This window comes from Rana temporaria, chromosome 13 (assembly GCF_905171775.1).
Source record: "Rana temporaria chromosome 13, aRanTem1.1, whole genome shotgun sequence".
In the NCBI taxonomy this organism is placed as follows: domain Eukaryota; kingdom Metazoa; phylum Chordata; class Amphibia; order Anura; family Ranidae; genus Rana; species Rana temporaria.
The window spans coordinates 56,963,581-56,984,401 of NC_053501.1; the positions used below are offsets into that span (position 1 = coordinate 56,963,581).

General features: G+C 41.2%; 1 protein-coding gene across 4 annotated transcripts in view; it reads left to right on the top strand.

Annotated features, from left to right (window-relative positions):
- Positions 1-20,821, top strand: part of FMN1 (formin 1) — a 354,391-nt gene that overhangs the window by 273,749 nt on the left and 59,821 nt on the right. For all 4 annotated transcript variants that reach the window (XM_040333461.1, XM_040333460.1, XM_040333463.1 and 1 more), the window contains 4 exons: positions 17,418-17,479; positions 18,171-18,259; positions 18,372-18,501; positions 20,564-20,710. In XM_040333461.1, coding sequence (XP_040189395.1) covers positions 17,418-17,479; positions 18,171-18,259; positions 18,372-18,501; positions 20,564-20,710 — 428 coding nt within the window. The remainder of the gene's footprint in view (positions 1-17,417; positions 17,480-18,170; positions 18,260-18,371; positions 18,502-20,563; positions 20,711-20,821) is intronic.

The following is a 20,821-nucleotide window of genomic DNA, read 5'->3' on the forward strand; positions in this document are numbered from 1 at the left end:
CTTAGACACCTGCAAATTAGTTTTCTCCCAAACAGTCGGATCGCCTAACTTGGGTCTTTATAATGCACAGATCGTACCTCACACCACTCAGAATTTCCAGATACAGGTGGTCCCCTACTTAAAAACATCCGACTTACAAACGACTCCTACTTACAAATGGAGGGAGACAACATGAAGTTAGAGGAAATCTACCCCTAGGAAGGGACATTCTCTCCTGTAAGAGTTAATATGGGAAAAAGGTGTCTCCACTGATGCTTTATCACCAATCCTTGTTTCCCTAATAACCCCAAATTTTCAAAATCCAATTGTCATTTGGACAGAAAGTGAGGTGAAATCTTCTGAACCAGGGGCACAGACAGCAAAACAAATGTTACAGGGGTGATGATAACCCTTCCCTATGCTATCCAAAAAGCTTAAAATAGATTTTTTGGCTGAAGCTACACTTAAAAAATTTACCTGTTCCAACTTACAAACAGATTCAACTTAACAAGCCCCTATCTTGTTTGTAACCCTAGGACCGCCTGTACAAGCAAAGTCAGTCCACCAGTTGCCCAATGTGTAACCAAGACGCGGGCACATTTCATTACATATTGTGGTAATGCTCCAAGATACGGGCATTCTGGACACAGGTAGTACAGTTCCTGCATGACACAATGGGCTCCCCTATAACACTTCAACCCAAGCTGTGCCTCCTGGGAAATTTTCCAGAACCAGAGATGGATAAGTTTACAAAAATATTAATGAAACCATTTTCTCTGCAAGAAAGGTCATAGCTAGAGTTTGGATGAGACCCAGTCCACCAGAGATCTCACACTGGATAGTGGAAGTAAATAATACTTTACCTTAAAGACAACTTATATACTCCCATATAGGATGCCCCTCAAAGTATGATAAGATCTGGGACAGGTGGCTCCAAGCTCCTGAAACCTGCGTTTGACTGGTAGTATGTGCATTATGATCCCTCTGCCCTCCAGTTTCCACACTGGTTCCAAGTGAAGAAGAGGGGTGGAGACTGTAATACATTACACCTTAAAAATGTACAACCAGATATAAATGGTAATAGTAAAAAGTGTCATGTTAATGTAGGTAATATTAAGGGATTACGTTACGTGAAAAGTCCTTGACCTGTTTGATATTACTGGTATCGATCACCTAGATTTTTGGATATTGTTTCTGCTTTATAGTTTTGCCAAATTCTTTTTAACATCTACTCTTAAAATTTAAATTATTTTAACTAGAAAGAAAATGGGCACCCTATAGTATCTCGTTGTTAAACTTCTATTTGCACCAACACATGTTAACTCCCCAGACTGCTTGGTCCACTGGGATCTGAAATTGTCTTGCAATCTCCGTGCAGAACACAAATGTGAAATTTCTCCCGTGACCGACACGTCTTATTAATATATCATAATGTTATTGTAACCACTTAAGGACCAGGTCTATTTTCAAACTTGTTGTTCACAAGTTGAAATCAATTGTTTTTCCCCCCTAGAAAATTACTTAGAAACCCCAAACATGATGCATTTTTTTTTCAGACACCCTAGAGAAAAAAATGGCAGTTGTTGCAATACTTTGTCACACCACAATTGCTCAGCGGTCTTACAAACGCAATTTGTGGGGAAAAATACTTTTTTTCATTTAAAAAAAATAAGTTGGCCCAATTTTTTTTTTATTGTGAAAGATAATGTTGCACCGAGTAAATTAAAACCCAACATGTCATGCTTCAAAATTGCGCCATCTCATGGAACTTTGACCCTTAACCACTTCAGCCATATTGCTGGTCAATGACCGGGCCACTTTTTGCAATTTGGCTCTGCGTCGCTTTAACTGACAATTGCGCGGTCCTGCGACGTGGCTCCCAAACAAAATTGTCCTTTTTTTCCCACAAATAGAGCTTTCTTTTGGTGGTATTTGATCACCTCTGCGGTTTTTATTTTTTGCGCTATAAACAAAAATAGAGCGACAATTTTGAAAAAAATAAATAATATTTTTTACTTTTTGCTATAATAAATATCCCCAAAAATATATATAAAAGTTTCCTCAGTTTAGGCCGTTACGTATTCTTCTACATATTTTTGTAAAAAAAATTGCAATAAGCGTTTATTTGTAGTAAGTGAATTGCGCTCCCCTATTTTTTTCTTTATTTGTCACCACCTATTTCTAGGTACTGATTCCTAATAGGTGGTGACAAATAAAGGAAAAAATAGGGGAGCGCAATTCACTTACTACACATATCTTAAAGGACCAGACACCAAAGAGGTGTTCTGACCCTTTTCTTACCTGATTGCAGCACACCCACTATAATAACATAACATAATACATTTTCACTTGCGCCAGCAACATCTTTAAGGCTTTTAATAAGCGTTTATTGATTGGTTTGCGCAAACGTTATAGTGTCTAGAAAATGGGGCATAGTTTTATGGCATTTTCTTAATACTTTTTTTTTTACTAGTAATGGCGGGGATCAGCGATTTTTATCGCTACTGCGACCTTATGGCAGACACTTCGGACACTTTTGACACATTTTTGGGACCATTGGCGATCAGTGCTATAAAAATGCATTGATTACTATAAAAATGCCATTGGCAGGGAAGGGGTTAACACTAGGGGGCGAGGAAGGGTTTAAGTATGTTCCCTAGGTGTGTTCTAACTGAGGGGGGGTGGGGTGGGACTGACCTGGGAAAATGACAGATCGCTGTTCATACATTGTATGAACAGCGAACAGTAATTTCTCCCCCTGACAGGACCAGGAGCTGTGTGTTTACACACACAGCTCCCGGTTCTCGCTCTGTAACGAGCTATCGCGGCTGCCGGGCACGCGCATCGGGACCAGGGGCGAGCGAGGGGCGTGCACGCGCCCCTATTGGCTGCATAGCGAGATGACGTATAGCTACGTGATCTCCCGCAGCAGAGCCGACCTGCCGTCGTATAACTGCGGCGGCTGGTCAGCAAGTACTTAATCTTCTACAGGTTACCAGTTTTGAGTTAGAGGTCTTTTGCTAGAATTATTGCTCTTGTTTGAGCACCGTTTACATATGCGGGCATGACTTGCGCATGTGTTTGCTTCTGTGTGAGCACGGCAGGACAGGAATTTTTTTAAATTATTTTTTTTTTCCTTATTTATTTTACTTTTTTTTTTTTTTACTGTCCCTTTTTTTGGATCACTTTGTATTACAAGGAATGTAAACATCCCTTGTAATAGGCATGACAGGATCTCTTTAATGTGAGATCTGGGGTCAAAACGACCTCAGATCTCACATTAAGGCCTCTTTCACACTTGTACGACCCAACAGTCGTAAGACTGTGGATCTTACTTTGCCTTGCTACTTGAAGTCTGACATGCATCTGACTTTGATCCCCGACAATCACGGGCACGGTTTGGTATGAATCTTTAGGGGAATCTCCACGCATAATGTAAAAAGAAAAAAATGGTTTCCTCCCCCAAGAGCATACCAGGCCCTTCGGTCTCGTATGGATTTGAAAGGGAGCCCCCACGCCCAAAAAAAACTGCATGGGGACCCCCAAAATCCATACCAGACCCCTTATCCGAGCACACAGTCCGTCAGGTCAGGAAAGGGGACGGGAAAGAGCGAGCGTCCCTCCTGAACCACACCAGGCTACATGTGACAACCCTGGTCGTTGGTTGTCTGGGTTTAACAAGGGGGCCCCAGATCCTGGCCCCCCACTCTATGTGAATGAGTATGGGATATATTGTACCCCTACCCATTCACCAAAAAAGTGTCAAAAATAAAACAATACACAGGTTTTTAAAGTAATTTTATTAGGCAGCTCCAGGGTCTTATCCGACTTCTCCCCTCTTTGGCAACGTCTTCTGCCTTCTCCGCTAATGTCTTCTAGCCCTCTCTCCGGTTCTTCTCCCTCTGTCTGCCGTCTTCTGCCTCTGCCGGGTCTTCTCCGCTGTCTTCTCCCTCTGTTCGTCTACCGATATTGACTCCATGCTCTCTCCCGCTCTAAAGCTGGGTGTGCGGTGTGCAACTGCTTATATTGGTATGGCGGGTTCAATGGGTGACATCATCCAGAGACCTGCCCCTTATGACGTCATTGCCCAGGGCATGATGGGCCTCTTTGCAGTCCCAAGTCGTAGGACAAGTCGTACAAGTGTGAAAGGGTCCTTACACTTAAAACTGAGTTGCAGCCACAGAATTTTTTTATATTTTTCTAGGCATTCTCTTACACTGCAGTAATAACACAATTAAACTATAATTATATTCGCTAGTGGATAGTAATTATTTTTTTTAACTTGCGCTTTAGATGATCCTCTTCTGTCTGTTGCCATGAGGAGTGTGGGCATATGAAGCCCAATCGCAACCTCTGGATAACCTATCGAGAGGTGCATGCTTGCTAACCAGAGCCGCGATCCGCCTTAAATCGCGTAATTTCCTGTCGGGGAAATAACGCACTTTTTTCACACAGTCCTGCCCACTGACTCCTGTGAAATGATGACTCACAGGAGAGGGAGGAAGTGATGTGGAGCGCCGCATAGCCAGAAGTGGCAGATTAGGAGCCACCACCTATCAACAGGGCACTTCTGGTAAGTTAAAATTAAAAATTTAAGTTAAAGTTTAGTGTATAAACTTTTTGCAAAAAAATCCTTATTTGCACATAAAACCACAATATACCTTCCAAAATCCCTGCTAAATTCCTACTAAGACCTCACTCAATGGGGTGTGCTAAATTGTACGCTCATGGAGGGCTGTGTTTACCCACACACAGATGCACAGGTGTTCATTACATCCCTGTGCAGGCAGTCCTATTCATGTCAATTGGGATGCAGAGGCTGCATAGACAGATTTGACATCCATGTGGGTGTAGGTGCATGGCCCCAAATGCAGACAGGGTGAGTTCAGGGACATACACCCACATGGATGTCAAATTAAAAGCAATAGCTGTCTTGATGCAGCAGCTGTGTCCCAATTGATATGAATGAGACTGCCTGCGCAGGAATGCACGGAACACCTGTGTGTTCCTGTGTAGCCGCAGTGTCCCAATTGACATTAATGGGATGCACGCAACACCTGTGCATCCCTGTGCAGCTAAATATGGCCTTGCTGTAGTATGCCTCCAATGAACAAGGCCTTTGGTCTTGTTTTAGACTTTCGGTTGGGGGCGCTCCCTCTACCCTCCAAAAAGTGGCAAATGTGGCAGTAGAGAGGAGGCGGGTGCAAACAAGTGGAGCTTCTCCTTTTGGGTAGAGCACTGCTTTAAGCTGGAATAGGCAGTGGACAGGGTGCAGATGCTGCGGTGCTTTGCGCCCACGGAAAACTTGACCCAACTTGAAGTGGTCTTCCGCCGAACACTACACTTTCATTTCGAGGGGAAGCGCCACAAACTCCCCGCAACCTTGTGCCAATTCATGTGGTGGCGGTGCATTTTTTGGTAAAATGGGGTTAAAGCTGGCAGTGAGGAGGCATCGCATTGCTTCCTCACCGCCTGTCAGTAGCCTCTGAAGCTTGATCCAAATGTGGTTTGGGCTTCAGAGGCAAGGGAGATTTAGACATATGTCTAAATCTACCCTTACTTTTTTTTTTTTTCTGTCGGGGTGTCCGTGATGTCGGGCTGCTAGGTGACCTGTGTCAAATGGGCATGGTCGACCAATATTCCCAGAAAGCGATTGGCTACTTCTCTACTTCTAGGCACTTTTTCCCCTTTTCATACTTAGATCCACTTAGTCATACAAAAGATCCATTTGGCTAAAGAAATCCTTAAAGCGAGGCTGTAGAGAGCCTGGCAGTGGAGGGGATGGGGTATCCTGTGCGCTCAGCAATTCTTTCTATGGATTTCTAAGGCTCTGCTACTGCAGAGCCTGTAGGCGGCAGCAGCATTGCATCCTGAGTACAGGAGTCAGCTGAGCACAGGAGTGTTCAGTTGTTACAGGGGCCAAATGACACCACACAAGCACTGTGCTGTATAACATGCTTTTAGGAAACAGGATCCAATTGTTTGTTTCTTTTTTAAGGTTAACAAACAATTTAATAACAAATACCTGTAACTCTTCCATGTCCATTCACCAATATAAGAAATCAGTGACACCTCCACCACCTCCAGCCAGCAGTGGCCAAATGAAAACTGCTAATAGATGAAATAATGGAAGTCATTCCTAAAAAAAAAAAAAAAAAAAATCTTCTAATGTTCTAATCAAATCTACTACAAACCTCAAATGAGCTGACTTCATTTAAAAAACCTGGATTCCTATAGATCTCTACTCGAGATTCAGATAACATTTTACAGTAGAATGTGCTAAATCATATACCTACTAATTTTTTACTGATAACTTTTCAAAATGTTGAGGGGAAAAATCTCTTGAAATAATTAGAGAACAAACTTTTAGAGGAGGAAAAAAATGTTCAGGTTAATGTACATTATACCACCTTATGCTTGCGTCCTCACTCGACCCAGCACAGTGCTTGTCTGCAGTGGTTCTCTCCTCCCCTCTCACAGATGTGGCTGAAAGCAGCAGGAACCATTGGTTCCCTCTGTTGTCAGTCAAATCCTGTGATGAGGGAGCAAGGGGGCGAGGCCAAGCCTCGCTGTCTGTGGTAATAGACATAGGCAGCATAGGGATCAAGCAAGCAGATGTGCCACAATAAAAAGTTTCTTATTTTGCACACCGAAATAATGAGGAGCGCCAGCGTGGGACCCAAGAAGATGTATGGAAGCATAACCTGTTTTTAAAAAATAAAAAAATAAATTGATTTTACAATTACTTTAATATTTATTTATTTTTTGTCGCTCCCAAATTTTTTGTGTCTAATTAATAAATATACCGCATTTATCTTTCTATAACGCGCCCCAGCGTATAGCACGCACCCCCGAACTTGAAGGAAAATTCCTGGAAAAAAAATAAATACTTAGTTTGGATGCCCCTCGTCGGTGTCTTGCCCGTCATCCTGTCCATCGGCTGCCTCGTCCGGTCCGGCGTTCTTCTGCGGCAATCGTGGTGTCCTCCCCGCTCGATCCCCGCTTCCCGCTCTGTGTTTGAACCACTGCGCCGACATATACCGAGCGCAGTACTCGGGTATAGTCGGGCAGGCTCGGCTCCTCTCGCGTAAAGGACGTACAGGACGTGACCGCGAGAGGAGCCGAGCCTGCTCGACTATACCCGAGTGTACTGCGCTCGGTATATGCCGACGCAGTGGTTGAAACACAGCGCCGGTATCGGCGTATATCGCGCACCCACGATTTTGCCCTGATTTTCAGGGCAAAAAAGTGTGCGGTATACGCCGATAAATACGGTAGCTTTTTTTATAAATTCACCAATGGAGAGATCTGTATTTTAATACAGAATCACAGTATTCCTTATTAACCACTTTTACTGCTACAGGGTGGCAGCTGTGCACAGGATCACGTATATACAGTATCTCAAAAGTGAGTACACCCCTCACATTTTTGTAAATATATCTTTTCATGTGACAACGCTGAAGAAATTGCACTTTGCTACAATGTAAAGTAGTAAGTGTACAGCTTGTATAACAGTGTAAAATGGATCTCCCCTCAAAATAACTCAACACACAGCCATTAATGTCTAAACCGCTGACAACCGAATTGAGTACACCCTAAAGTTTCCATCTCATCCCTTTAAACCCGAACACATATGAATTACACAGGTTCTGAGGCTAGTTTAACCACTTCAGTCCCGGAAGATTTGACTGCTCAATGACGGGCCATTTTTTTATGATACGGCACTGCGTCGCTTCAACTGACAATTGCGCAGTTGTGTGACGCTACATCCAAACAAAATTGACATCCTTTCTTTTCCCCCACAAATAAAGCTTTCTTTTGGTGGCATTTGATCACCTCTGCGGTTATTTTTTGCGCTATAAATAAAAGAGCAACAATTTTGGGGGGGAAAAAACACTAACCTTTTTGCTATAATAAATATTTAGGCCGATTATGTATTCTTCTACATATTTTTGGTAAAAAAAGATCTCAACAAGCGTGTATTGGTTTGCGCAAAGTTATAGCGTCTACAAAATAGGGGATAGATTTATGACATTTTATGTGTGTGTGTAATATATGTATGTATGTGTGTAATTATATATATATATATATATATATATTGTGTGTATATATATATATATATATATATATATATATAATGTGTGTGTGTGTGTGTGTGTATATGTATATATATATATATATATATATATATATATATATATATATATATATATATATATAATGTGTGTGTGTGTGTGTGTATATATATATATATATATATATTGTGTGTGTGTATATATGAGGCAGCGGCTGGGAATGTTCACATGCCTCAGCTAAATTACACCCCTTTTTGCTTTCAGTAGATGTGACTGTGACCCATTCAAGTGAATGACGGCACTCTGCTAGTGCCCTGCAACCGTGTGCAGTGTGACGTTAAAGCAGTGGGTTGTGGAGGCAATACAATGCCTCCTCACCACCTCTAAAATTATCTATGAAGAGTGATTTGTTTGCAGTTCGCTCTTCAGCAATCAAAGCATTTGTGAATGAGACCCTACATATGCCACAGTGTCCCCACCCCCTTCCAATCTGAGTTCTCCTTTACATAAGATTCCACAGCATTCCCCCTTACACAAGAGTCAATAGTGTTGCATCTTATATCACAGTTCCTCCCTTAAATCTGAGTTCCCAGAGAGCCTCCCTTGCATCAGAATCCCCAGGGTTCCCCTTTACACTGGGAAATCTGATGTAAACAATGCTGTGGACTCTGGTAGAAAGGGGAACTTTCATATGAGGGGGTCTTTGGTCAGCGTCATCAGTGTCCACAGCATTCCTGCTTATACATCAGGGTTCCCAGAGTTACCACTTACTTTAAAGTCCCCCTTTATATACACTGTAAGGGGGGCTCTGACACAAAGGGGATCTCTGCAAACTGATGTAAGAGGGGCCTCTGATGTGAGGGGGTCTCTGGTTACCACTGAGATCCCATTTACATCAGTTACCCTTTACCCCAGAGTCTGTAGAGTTACCCTTTAAACCAGTGTGCCACACAATAGGTATTTCTAGAAGGGGGTAAGGTCAGCCATAGCAGCCCCCTCACAGCACAGAGTCTTTTACTTTATATGACCAGCCCCCTTCCCCAGTATGTGCGATTATTGCCCTCCCCTTCATGGGACTACAAATCCCAGTATAGCAGGCTGCTCCCTGGTGCCTCACACACAGTGTGACTGAGAATGATTGCACTAAAGGAGAGGACACCCTCTCTCCCTGCCTGCTGCAGTGCTGTGCACACAATGCCAGAGTCTGTGCCGCCACTCTCTCCTTACCAGTGAGATCTCCTAAGTCCTGGCAGTTCTCCCTCACCTTAGTTGGGCACTCAGAGGCAGAGCAGGGAGGATAAAGTTACACCCTCCTCCTCTGCCTGGGGCGGTCCTGGCAACCACTAGTTTTCTCGGCGGTGGACAAAGGGCTGTGGAAGCCCCGCAGTGGCAGCGCGCAGGACTTGTTTAGATAACAAAAACAGTGGGGTTAATCCAGCCCTGATGCTACTTCTGTAGTTATTGCTACAGCATCCCTGACAGCAGGCAGATGTCAGGGATGCTGTAGCCAGAAACTATAGAAGTAGCATTGGAAAATGCGTCCGCTTGCCTGCTTACATTGCGGGCAGTGGCTGCACTTGCAAGAGTTACCCCAACTGAATAATAGTCCCACTTGCAGAGTCGCGGCGCTGCCATTGTCCATTAGCAGAGGTGCCGCAATAGAGATCTTGCACATTCTGCCAGCAAAAACACCATAGGGTGTGCCGCATGTGCCTGGGAATTAGAGTGTGCCCTGGCCTATGGAAGTACTGTATGACATCTGCCTCCAAAAACCCTTCCCCCCTCCCCATGCTTTTGTAAAGAACGGTCCCTTCTAATCCAATCATTTGCTTTAGATTGCATCTGTAAATACTGAGCATTGATACTTCCTAAAGACGGTTTCTCCTAGTGATTCAAAGCTGTGGTATTTATTCTTCCCAAACTCCGGCATGAATTTGGATTGCTTGGATGAACAGTGATTTGGAAGTTTTGTTTTCCTATAGAAATATTGCATTTCTTTATTTACTCTATTGGCTTGGAATGTGCAGTTATTTGCATTCTCCTCTTTTTACGCTAATTGGACATGACGCTTGTATGAGTTTTTAATTCAGCCAAACGAGAATGAATAGTATAAAACACTCCTTTGATGTTTTATTTCTCTTTAGAATTCAGAGTTCCAGGGACTGACTTCAAGGTTCTGAAAAAAATGTTGCAATCTGAGTAGAACTTTTAAAACTTGTTTGGAAAGGCCAGTATATTCTTCTACAAGATCATCTTAAAGCTGCGTTTTCAAGAAAGTGTTTTTCTTGATTCTTAATACAGGGTAGATAATTGGCTTTTTCTAAAGAGGTTGTAAAGGCGGAAGGTTTTTTGTCTTAATGCACTCCTATGTATTAAGATTAAAAAAAACTTTGGTGTGTAGCAGCCTCCCCAGCACCCCCTAATCGCTTACCTGAGCTCCTTCTCTCTGTAGCAATGTCCGTGTGTCTTAGCTGTCCTAGACACTCCTCCTGATTTACTGAAACACAGCAGCTGCACCATTGGCTCCCACAGCTGTCAATCAAAATCAGTCAGCCAATCGGGGTAGAGAGGGGGCCGTCTCGGGAGCAAACAAGAAGGGTGATTGGATTCCTACATATAGTGGGTCCATAGAGAACCAACATAAAAGGAAAATAGATTACAGGAGTAGACCTTTACATAGACTATACCCCCTTCAGTGTATAATGAATGCCGCTGCAAGACTTATCCACCTTGCCAACCATTCAGTGTCCTCCACCCCTGCCAATCCCTCCACTGGCTTCCACTAACCCAACTAATATAATCAGAGCTTTTTTTCCTCAGAAAATAGGTGCAGGAACTCAACCACGACCCTGTTCAGATTTCAAAAACGGTTGAAGGGTCTTAAAGGGGCAATAAATACCAGAATTGCATTACATACAGAGTGCAGAGTTCAGGGGGTTACACGGAGTGTAGAGCTGTCACTTGTAAACACAGAAACCAGACTTCTGTGTTTACAAGTGATTGTGGTGAGCAGGCACCAAAGGGTCTGAGCCAGAGGTGGTGGAACGGAGTTCCCCCAAGTTCCCCCTGAAAAAAAATCCCTGAATATAATTCAAAGTACTAACAATTTACAAAGCCTTCCATAACTCAGCCCCCAGCTACATCACTAACCTAGTCCCAAATTACCAACCAAGCTGCTCTTTGGTCCTCCCATGCTCGTCACCAGGATTTCTCCAGAGCTTCTCCCATGCTTTGGAACTCCCTACCCCAATATGTCCGACTGCCCCCTAATCTTTCCATCTTTCTCACTTTTTAGATTGTAAGCGCTAATAAGCAGGGCCTTCTGATTCCTCTTGTACCAAATTGTAATGTCTGCCTTTTATTTTGTGAAGCGCTGCGCAACCTGTTGGCACTATATAATGCCTCTATAAATAATGGGATAAAAAAACAGTATCTGGAGATTTGGAATAGTCGGAGAGCAATAGCTGGTGCTTTTTTTTGTTTTTGTTTTTATAGTTTAATACATATTTATAAAGAATAATTTTTTTTAACGGTTTAGTGTCCCTTTATTACAGTATGTAATAAACAATTTACTGCATGCCAGCAGCATTTTAATTTTCATTGCATAGTAACATGCTTTGTGACATAGATGTAGTGTCTGCATGCAGGGGTGTTGCAGTTTGTCTAGGACAGCATATATATTCTAGGTGATATTTAGAAGTGCAAGACGAACTCAAAGCAAAGCTGTGTACAACTATTTCCATAGAGCCATAAGTTTTACATATTTGTTTAATGCTTTTGCACTTCTGTAATAACTGTAGCTGTGTACATTATATTTCCATTATAGTAATGCAGATTGTATTGGTGTCTTTGTTTTTTGTTTTTTTATTACATCTCCAATCACATCTTGTGATACTTATGAATATCTTCAGATAACATCCCAACTGTATGTGCTGCCCAAGTTGCTATTTTCCCTCCTCACTCTTGGTCCCTGGTGGCCTCTTTCAGTGTGTTTAAGCACCAAGGTGAACACAGAGAAGGGGCTTGTATAATCACTTTAAATTTAGGGTCCGACAAGGAAAGTTTCAACGTGAAATGGTTTAATAACCAGAGCGTGTGAAATGTAGCTGGCAAGACATTTTTTTTTCCCCTTTTGCTTTATGAGCGCCTGCTTGGGAGCCGAATCCTGCTCTGCTTTGTGTCCCTTGTGACGGCTATTATATCCTAATGGGAGCAGGTTTTTTTCTAATGACTCTGCTGTGTATAAATTCTTCTTCCAGCCAACAGACACTGTTGGGCCACATAAAAATGTTTTCCTTAATTTCCCTGCAAAAAAGGATCTCAGAAACCAGACCAGGCTTGTAACGGATTTTTTAAAGGTTGTGGAACCCAATAAAATTACCAGCCTCGCACAGCATGCGTCTGCTTCCTTTTGGAGTTATTGGGAGGTGTAGGTGAGATATTCAGGAGGCTGACAGTGAGCGTTGGAGGGAAGTGAAAACCCACCAGGGGGAGACTGGTTTTAATGAGACTAATTTGCATTACATGGCAAGCTTTATGCAGACAAGCTTCATAACATTAGCACTTTTCAGACTGTTAGAGGTGTGAGGCCTGAAAGGTTGTCGCGTTGTCTGGCAAATGGGATGAAGGTACGCGGCTTAAAAATGTATTGCAGTTTTAAGTGTGGTGTAAAAAAAGTTTTTATCTATGGTGTGGATGTTAAATTTGGCCATCTGTTCTTTGTCATTCTGTTGTACAGATTAGTGTAGCTTAGAATTATTTTTTTTTTTTTCACTAGGCGAGAATGCTCTTCTAAAACACATCTCTGCAGTGAAATTCTGAAAATGAAGGCATACTATGAACGAAGTCCAACAAGGTGCATGGCACTTCCTGGGCTTAGTTCTACTTATATCTGACAGCTCTATAGAAGACCGCTATCCCTTTATTTTCGAGTGAGTGATGCTGATCCTTCTGAGCTATGCATCTTGAACAATAGAGTCACTGCAATGCCTGATTCTCTCCCTGACTATTCACAGAAGCCTTTGTATTATGTGAACACATTCACAAAATACAAAGGCTTCTCTGAAGGGGGTGGTCATAGCTGCTCAAGTGCAATTCCCTACAGAGCATAAACCTGTCAGATATAAATAGCGATAAGCCCAGGAGATGTCATGCAGCTCCTTGGACTTTACACGGTGTGCCTTAACTTTTTTGCAAAGTAGCCTGAATTTCTGGAATTCAGCTTTAACATTGATACGTTTTCTGGTGTAATTCTCTGGCCCCTCAGTCAGGGGTCTACTGGAAACTGGCCTCTGTCGTTTTGCATAGAGTGGTGCATTTATTAGGGGGCTGGTGGCATCATATTGCTGAGAAGATGACAAAGTTCAACAGCCTGACAAGAGATTCTTCAGTGTTCCCTCACGGTGAATGTGTAGTATATAGGGGGCGCTAATAGAACAAATTTTGTAATTAAACAAAATAACAAAATATATATATAATAAGGTGATAGCAATTACAATCTTAGTGATATCTATATAAATATATACAATCTTTGCAAGTAATACTAGAAGACCCGTGGGTCAATAGTGAAAAATAAAAAAATCCACAAGAGAGTCTCTATAACAAGAGTAATGTGCTCCCAAGACAAGAAATCAAGAAAAAATTGCTTTCTTAATGATAATTAGTATTGTCCATATATTTGAGTGATAATAGTGACCACTAGCAAACAAAAAAGTGAATCTTTGCAATAGTCCAGAAAAGTAAAACATGCAATCTTCTCGTGAATGACAGTGCTTCAAAGTCTTTCCACCACTTTCGCAAAACGACACCCAAAAGTGTATAATTTAAATGCGCTTACCAAAGCGATTTGACCCCTTTAACTAAAAAGAGAGTCAAAAACGCTTGTGCAGTTGTTAATGTCTGCAAACATGTATTGCGTCCTTCACTGATTAGATACAGGCAAATCTTCTTCCAGCAGCCTCATAAATGAAATACAAAACAGAGAGCCTCCATAGTGCAACCGGTTTTATTTTAAAAGAATTTTAAACAAAAACTTGGGCCAAGTGGCCACTTACATTAAAAAGTGCCCATCCCGGCACTGGGTCTGCGGGCCTTTAGATGGAGGAGACAGCAGCCTCAATTGACAAGTGGCAGGTACCTCCTAGCGCCTCGTCAGCTCACAAGGGTCGGATGATGGGAGATGAATAAAATAACGTGACCAGGCTCGCCGCCGACGATCGTTTCGTATAAACGTCTTCAGGGGGGCGTGTGCCTGGTCACTGTGGTCACGTTTGTTTATAGGGGACAACCGGAAGTAGTTCCGTTTGATTGACACGCATTTTAGCCAGTTACAGCACATTTGCGGTCGATATAAAAAAACCGGAAGTGACCGAAGCTGATTGACAGATGCTGCAGCCAATTATAGCGCAGTATCGAGAGCTGGAGACAAATGGACTTGAAATAATGATTGACTCGAATTTCGGCCACTTACAATGCAGTCCCAGTGTTGGCTTCGGCACTCCCATCTTGGCATATAACAATAAAAGACACACCATTGCCTGACAACGATATCTCTTCATAAATAGCTAATGTCTGATGTTAAACTGATTTAATTGTGAGACTCGATTAGGCAGGACAATGTAATTAATACTTGTAAAAATTAATGACAGCGATACTATTATAAAAAAATGTATTTTAGGACATAATGGATTAAAGAAAAAAGAGAGCTGTCTTCTAATGAAAAACCACAAGATGGCACCTTATCACACACCTCAATCTCATCCTGCAAGAACTTATTCCAAGTCCCTTGGCAGGATTGAAGAGATATGGAAATAGTATATGAGGAAAATCATGCCAATTTAGATGACAGTTGGTTAGAAATACTAAAAAATCTCTAGGGAGACAATAGATCTCCTCGTGAAATGTTAGCCACACCCCACAGGAGACAATTCTCTCCCTGATTTATAATCTTTAAGTCTTTTATGTAGAAAATATATATCATATATCACTACATAAAAAATAAAATGTAAAATATATACTATATATACTATACTATATAGTCAGGGTAATGAACACATGACCACAATATATAAGTGACTCTTTTATAAATCAATGTTTTCACTTCCCTGTGTATGGCAGTGTTAGGATGTGATGTCAGTAAGACTTCATGTCTACATCTAGACAGCACCATCCTTCTAGAAGCTGGCTAAACCCAAAAGCAAAAGATTTATATTGCAGCTTACCAAACCTTGGATGTGATGGATGCCTTAGTTTTCTTTTTATAGATGTATTTTTTCCTTTTTCACCTGGTGATCCGGTTTGTAACTTTTTTTTTAAATTTTCAACTTTAACAGACCGAGCTGTCCAGGAAAAAGAGTCCGTAAAGAGGCAAACCCTTTATTATTGGCAGCGGTGATTACAATAGTCAGCTTTTATTCTTTTAGCTAAAAACTTTTTTGCATTGGGCAACCTACTGTTACTGTAACTACTTAAAAAGTGTTAACATTTTTTTTTTTTTGCTGTCACAATGTAGAGTATAAGATTTCCTATGATCTGTGCCCAGTCTTGCCACAAAGAGTTAATCCAGCTCTGAGCAATCCTCTTATCTTTTTTCAGTTAGATAAAACAGACACAGAGAAAACTTGTTTGTTCTTCCCCCCCCCCTGCTGTGAGCGACAGGTTATTTACATCCCATGCACGAGCCTGAGACGGACATTATTTTTTTAATTCCCACCCCCACTCCTTTTCTGAAGTCATGTTACTTTTCTGGGTTTTGACTGGATGTTAGTGATCATAGCAGACGCAGTACACAGGAGAAAATGCATGTTGACAAGGTGAGTGTAGAGGAGGGCAGGGAGTTTACTGCTATCACAATGGGTTTAAGAGGGTGATCAAAGGTTTAATGTGTTCCTGTGGGGGGGTGCTTTAACTGTTGGGAGACAGATCTCTGTTCCTGCTTAGCAGAAACACAGGATCTCTGTCTTCCCTACTAACATAATGGCGATCTGCCTGGTTTACATCTGCGGGAACAATCTGCGGGTCCCAGCAGTTGGCAAGGGGTTTTAAGGGCAACTCCACTTTCATTAAGAAAAAATATAGCGTAAACAATTGCAACACCAGTCATACTGTAATTGAATGTTATTAAAAATTACCTTTCCTTTTCACTCTGCAGCTCTGTAATTTTCTGTAAAATGCAATATGGCTACCTGGAGGTGTTCTGTACACAGAATGTGTACACAACGCCCCCCCAGAAACATTATTTCCTGCTTGTGTGATTGGATCACTGATTTTCCCAAAAATCTGCCCTAAGATACAAGTCAGATTTCAGGCATCCCTGCAACAAAAATGTAATTTTTGGTGAGATACTTCCCAATAGGAAATCACATTTAAAGGGATGCAAATCCAGCCGCTCTCCTCATTGGTGTCCTAAGTGCTGAAGCTGATAATTATAAAACCACTCCCATTAGACTCACTTAGAACATGGACACAGACCAACACACAGGGATTTCTTCAGAATAACTAAAGGTAGGAATCTGCAGTAAAGTTTGTTAAAATTCTTGTACTGTACATAGATCACCCATTGGGGAAGTTTTTTTATTTTTATCAACAAAAGTGGAGTTACTCTTTAAAGTATTGGTAAGCTGCAATATATAATTTTTTGGGGTTTTAACACCGCTTTAAATGTGTTAACCTTGGTTTACAAATAAAAGCAGCTTGCATTTTATTGTATTTAAGGTAGCTGCATTAAAGTGCATGTAAACCTGATTCATGAAATTTGACCTATTCACATATATCTGTAGTGTTTACTTCTCTCTCTCCAAAGACTTAAGGCCCATGTCTTTCTGCTGCTTCGTTCTTCTGTTATCAGCATGATAACTTCTGACTGGTTCTCTGACAAGGGAGATAAAAGCAGCTGGAAATTTGTCGGATGAGTGTTATAAATAGTTAAGCAGAGTCTTAAGTCTTGTCATAGCACAGCCCTGTATATATCTTTGTTCCTCTGCCTTTGTAGAGGGGGTTATGTGTGACAGCTGATAGGAGGAAAGGCCCCCCCCTCCAAAACTTAACTTCCAGTGCTGGTACAGGAAGTAAAAATTCTAGTGCACTTTCTAAAGAATATAGTAAGCTAAAGACAGCAGATATACATGTAAAACGTATGTAGGGAGATTTTTTAAATCTCTGTGCATCATCTGAGGCTGTTTACTTCACTGGGTATATGTTAATAACATATTAATTAAAGTGGGTTACATCCACTTTAATTAAAATGAACTATTGGCTGTCTTTTGTGCCAAGTGGTAAGAGACTTTCTCAAAACGATATGATAGGGTTGTATATGCAAGAGTGGTGATAATAAATATATGAATTTATTGTTTAATTCTTTTGCAGCTATTTTAAATGTGGACGATTCTGTGGTGGATCTAGAGACATTGGAAGCCTTGTATGAAAATGTAAGGGATTTGTGTAATTGCATTTATATGTATACATATAATATATTAGACATATTTGGCTGTTTCAAATATCTTTTTAAAACAGTTTTAATAGTTGGAGCATCCTTCCTTTAAAAGTTGTCATTTAACAGAGTATCGGTGAAATTCATCTTCACCAATCATTTTTAGTTTTAGGCAGTCCGTTTAAATTTTTTCTTGAAGCAATAGGACAAGGTAGAGGAGAAGCGGTGCCATCACAATCTCCAGAATGGCCCAATATGATATGCAGAAGGACTGCCATTGGGCACAGCATCCAAAAGACTGTGCCCATCACTGTAGTAGCCTGAGCTACTACAGTGATTTATAGCTTCAACAGAGGCTGATCAGTTATCAAGTATGCATTCTCCATTGTGCCAAGCTGGCCCAATGTAAGTATGTAAAATATATCATCCCAGGAGTTCAGCTTTGAGTGAGTGAGAAACTTTTATATAGCGCAAAACACATGCGAACTGAATCGCCTCTGGGCGCTTGGTATCCATTCCCTGGGCCCTCAGAAGAGATGGGTCTTGATCTTTCTCCTGAAGGCCAGGTGGTTTACCTCCAATCGGATGCTGGTTGGTAGAGCGTTCCATAGTCTGGGTCCTTGGACCGCAAATCTTTTGAGAGTAAGATGTCTATTGAATAAAGCCATAATTCTATTGTCGCTTCACAGCGTGCACAAAAAGAGGAGTTGCAAACCATCAGCAAGCACTATGAGACTTCCACGGCAGAAGATGTAAAGTTATTGGACAAGCCTGAACAGTAAGATTGTATACCAAAATCCAAGCAGATGCTTTTGATTTTTTTTTAATTCTTTTATTATTGTTGAATTCAAGCAAACATACAGTAAATATACTTTGTTTTTTTTTCCTAGATTCCTTTATGAGCTTTCTCAAATCCCTAATTTTACAGAGCGGTCAAAGTGCATCATTTTCCAATCAGTCTTTGCAGAGGGGATTTGCTCAGTGCGGCGAAAAATAGACATAGTCATCAGGGCATGCAATGTAAGTGTCTAGATATGCAAAGCATAAATGCCACACTATGTTAGTTAAGAATCCAGCAATCTAGTTGTTATAGGTATGTGCATTTTTAAAGCCTGAATGGAAAACCTAGAGTTACAGTACATGGGCAGTTTTTGCAGCAATTGCATATTGCCAATGATATACAGTGGGGATCGAAAGTTTGGGCACCCCAGGTAAAAATTTGTATTAATGTGCATAACGAAGCCAAGGAAAGATGGGAAAATCTCCAAAAGGCATCAAATTACAGATTAGACATTCTTATAATATGTAAAAAAAAAAGTTCGATTTTATTTCCATTATTTACACTTTCAAAATTACAGAAAACAAAAAAAATGGCGTCTGCAAAAGTTTGGGCACCCTGCAGAATTTATAACATGCACTGCCCCCTTTGCAAAGCGAAGACCTGCCAGTGTCATGGATTGTTCTCAATCATCGTCTGGGAAGACCAGGTGATGTCAATCTCAAAGGTTTTAAATGCCTAGACTCATCTGACCTTGCCCCAACAATCAGCACCATGGGTTCTTCTAAGCAGTTGCCTAGAAAACTGAAACTGAAAATAGTTGACGCTCACAAAGCTGGAGAAGACTATAAGAAGATAGCAAAGCGTTTTCAGATGTCAATATCCTCTGTTCGGAATGTAATTAAGAAATGGCAGTCATCAGGGACAGTGGAAGATCTGGAAGACCAAGAAAAATATCAGACAGAACAGCTCACAGGATTGTGAGAAAAGCAATTCAAAACCCACGTTTGACTGCACGATCCCTCCAGAAAGATCTGGCAGACACTGGCGTTGTGGTACACTAGTCCACTATAAAGAGATACTTGTACAAATATGTTCTTCATGGAAGACTCATCAGAAGAAAACCTCTTCTACGTCCTCACCACAAAAATCAGCGTTTGAACTTTGCAAATGAACATATAGACAAGCCTGATGCATTTTGGAAACAAGTTCTGTGGACCGATGAGGTTAAAATAGAACTTTTTGGCCGGAATGAGCAAAGGTACGTTTGGAGAAGAAAGGGCACAGGATTTAATGAAAAGAACCTCTGTCCAACTGTTAAGCATGCGGATGGATCAATCATGCTTTGGGGTTGTATTGCAGCCAGTGACACAGGGAACATTTCACGAGTAGAATGAAAAATGGATTCAATAAAATTTCAGCAAATTTTGGATGGTAACTTGATGCCATCTGTGAAAAAGCTGAAGTTAAAGAGAGGATGGCTTCTACAAATGGATAATGATCCTAAACACACCTCAAAATCCACGGGGGATTACATCAAGAGGCGTAAACTGAAGGTTTTGCCATGGCCTTCACAATCTCCTGACCTCAACTCAATTGAAAATCTATGGATAGACCTTAAAAGAGCAGTGCGTGACAGACAGCCCAGAAATCTTAAAGAACTGGAAGACTTTTGTAAGGAAGAATGGGCAAAGATGCCTCAAACAAGAATTGAAAGACTCTTGGCTGGCTACAAAAAACGTTTACAAGCTGTGATACTTGCCAAAGGGGGCAGTACAAGATATTAACTCTGCAGGGTGCCCAAACTTTTGCAGACACCATTTTTTTGTTTTCTGTAATCTTGAAAGTGTAAATGATGGAAATGAAATCTAACTTTTTGACATATTATAAGAATGTCTAATCTGTAATTTGATGCCTTTTGGAGATTTTTCCATCTTTCCTTGGCTTTATGCACATTAATACAAATTGTTACCTGGGGTGCCCAAACTTTCGATCCCCACTGTATCATTCCACATGGCCGAAGTGAGCTATTCAACACTTCTCAATAGGCTTGGTAATTCTTCAACAGGGATCCTTAGTTTCCACCTCTTTTCATGATATATCTATATTGTGAAGATTCTGATATGATCTGAATGACATGGAGTGGAAAACGGGTTAGACTGACATCTGCTTTGCTGTTGAATTCTGAAGCCTGGGTGCACACAGCAGTTGCATGTCCTGTGGCTTGTTCATATGTTAATTTTCTGTAAAGGGCTAGAGATGGAGAGAAGTGACTTGTGTGTTAAAGTGGAAATTATATTCTAGGGAATCTCACAAATGGAGAGTGTGAAGGATATCATGGGTCTTATTCTCGCCTTTGGAAACTATATGAATGGAGGTAACCGAACACGCGGGCAAGCAGATGGATTTGGGCTAGAAATCCTTCCTAAGCTTAAAGATGTTAAGAGCAGGGTAAGTACACTAGGCTTTATCTTTGCAAGTTTAATTTTAAAATTAAAATGATTGAAAAGAATTGTTTGAAACAAATAAAAAAAAAAAAGTTGTACTTTATCTGTAAAATGG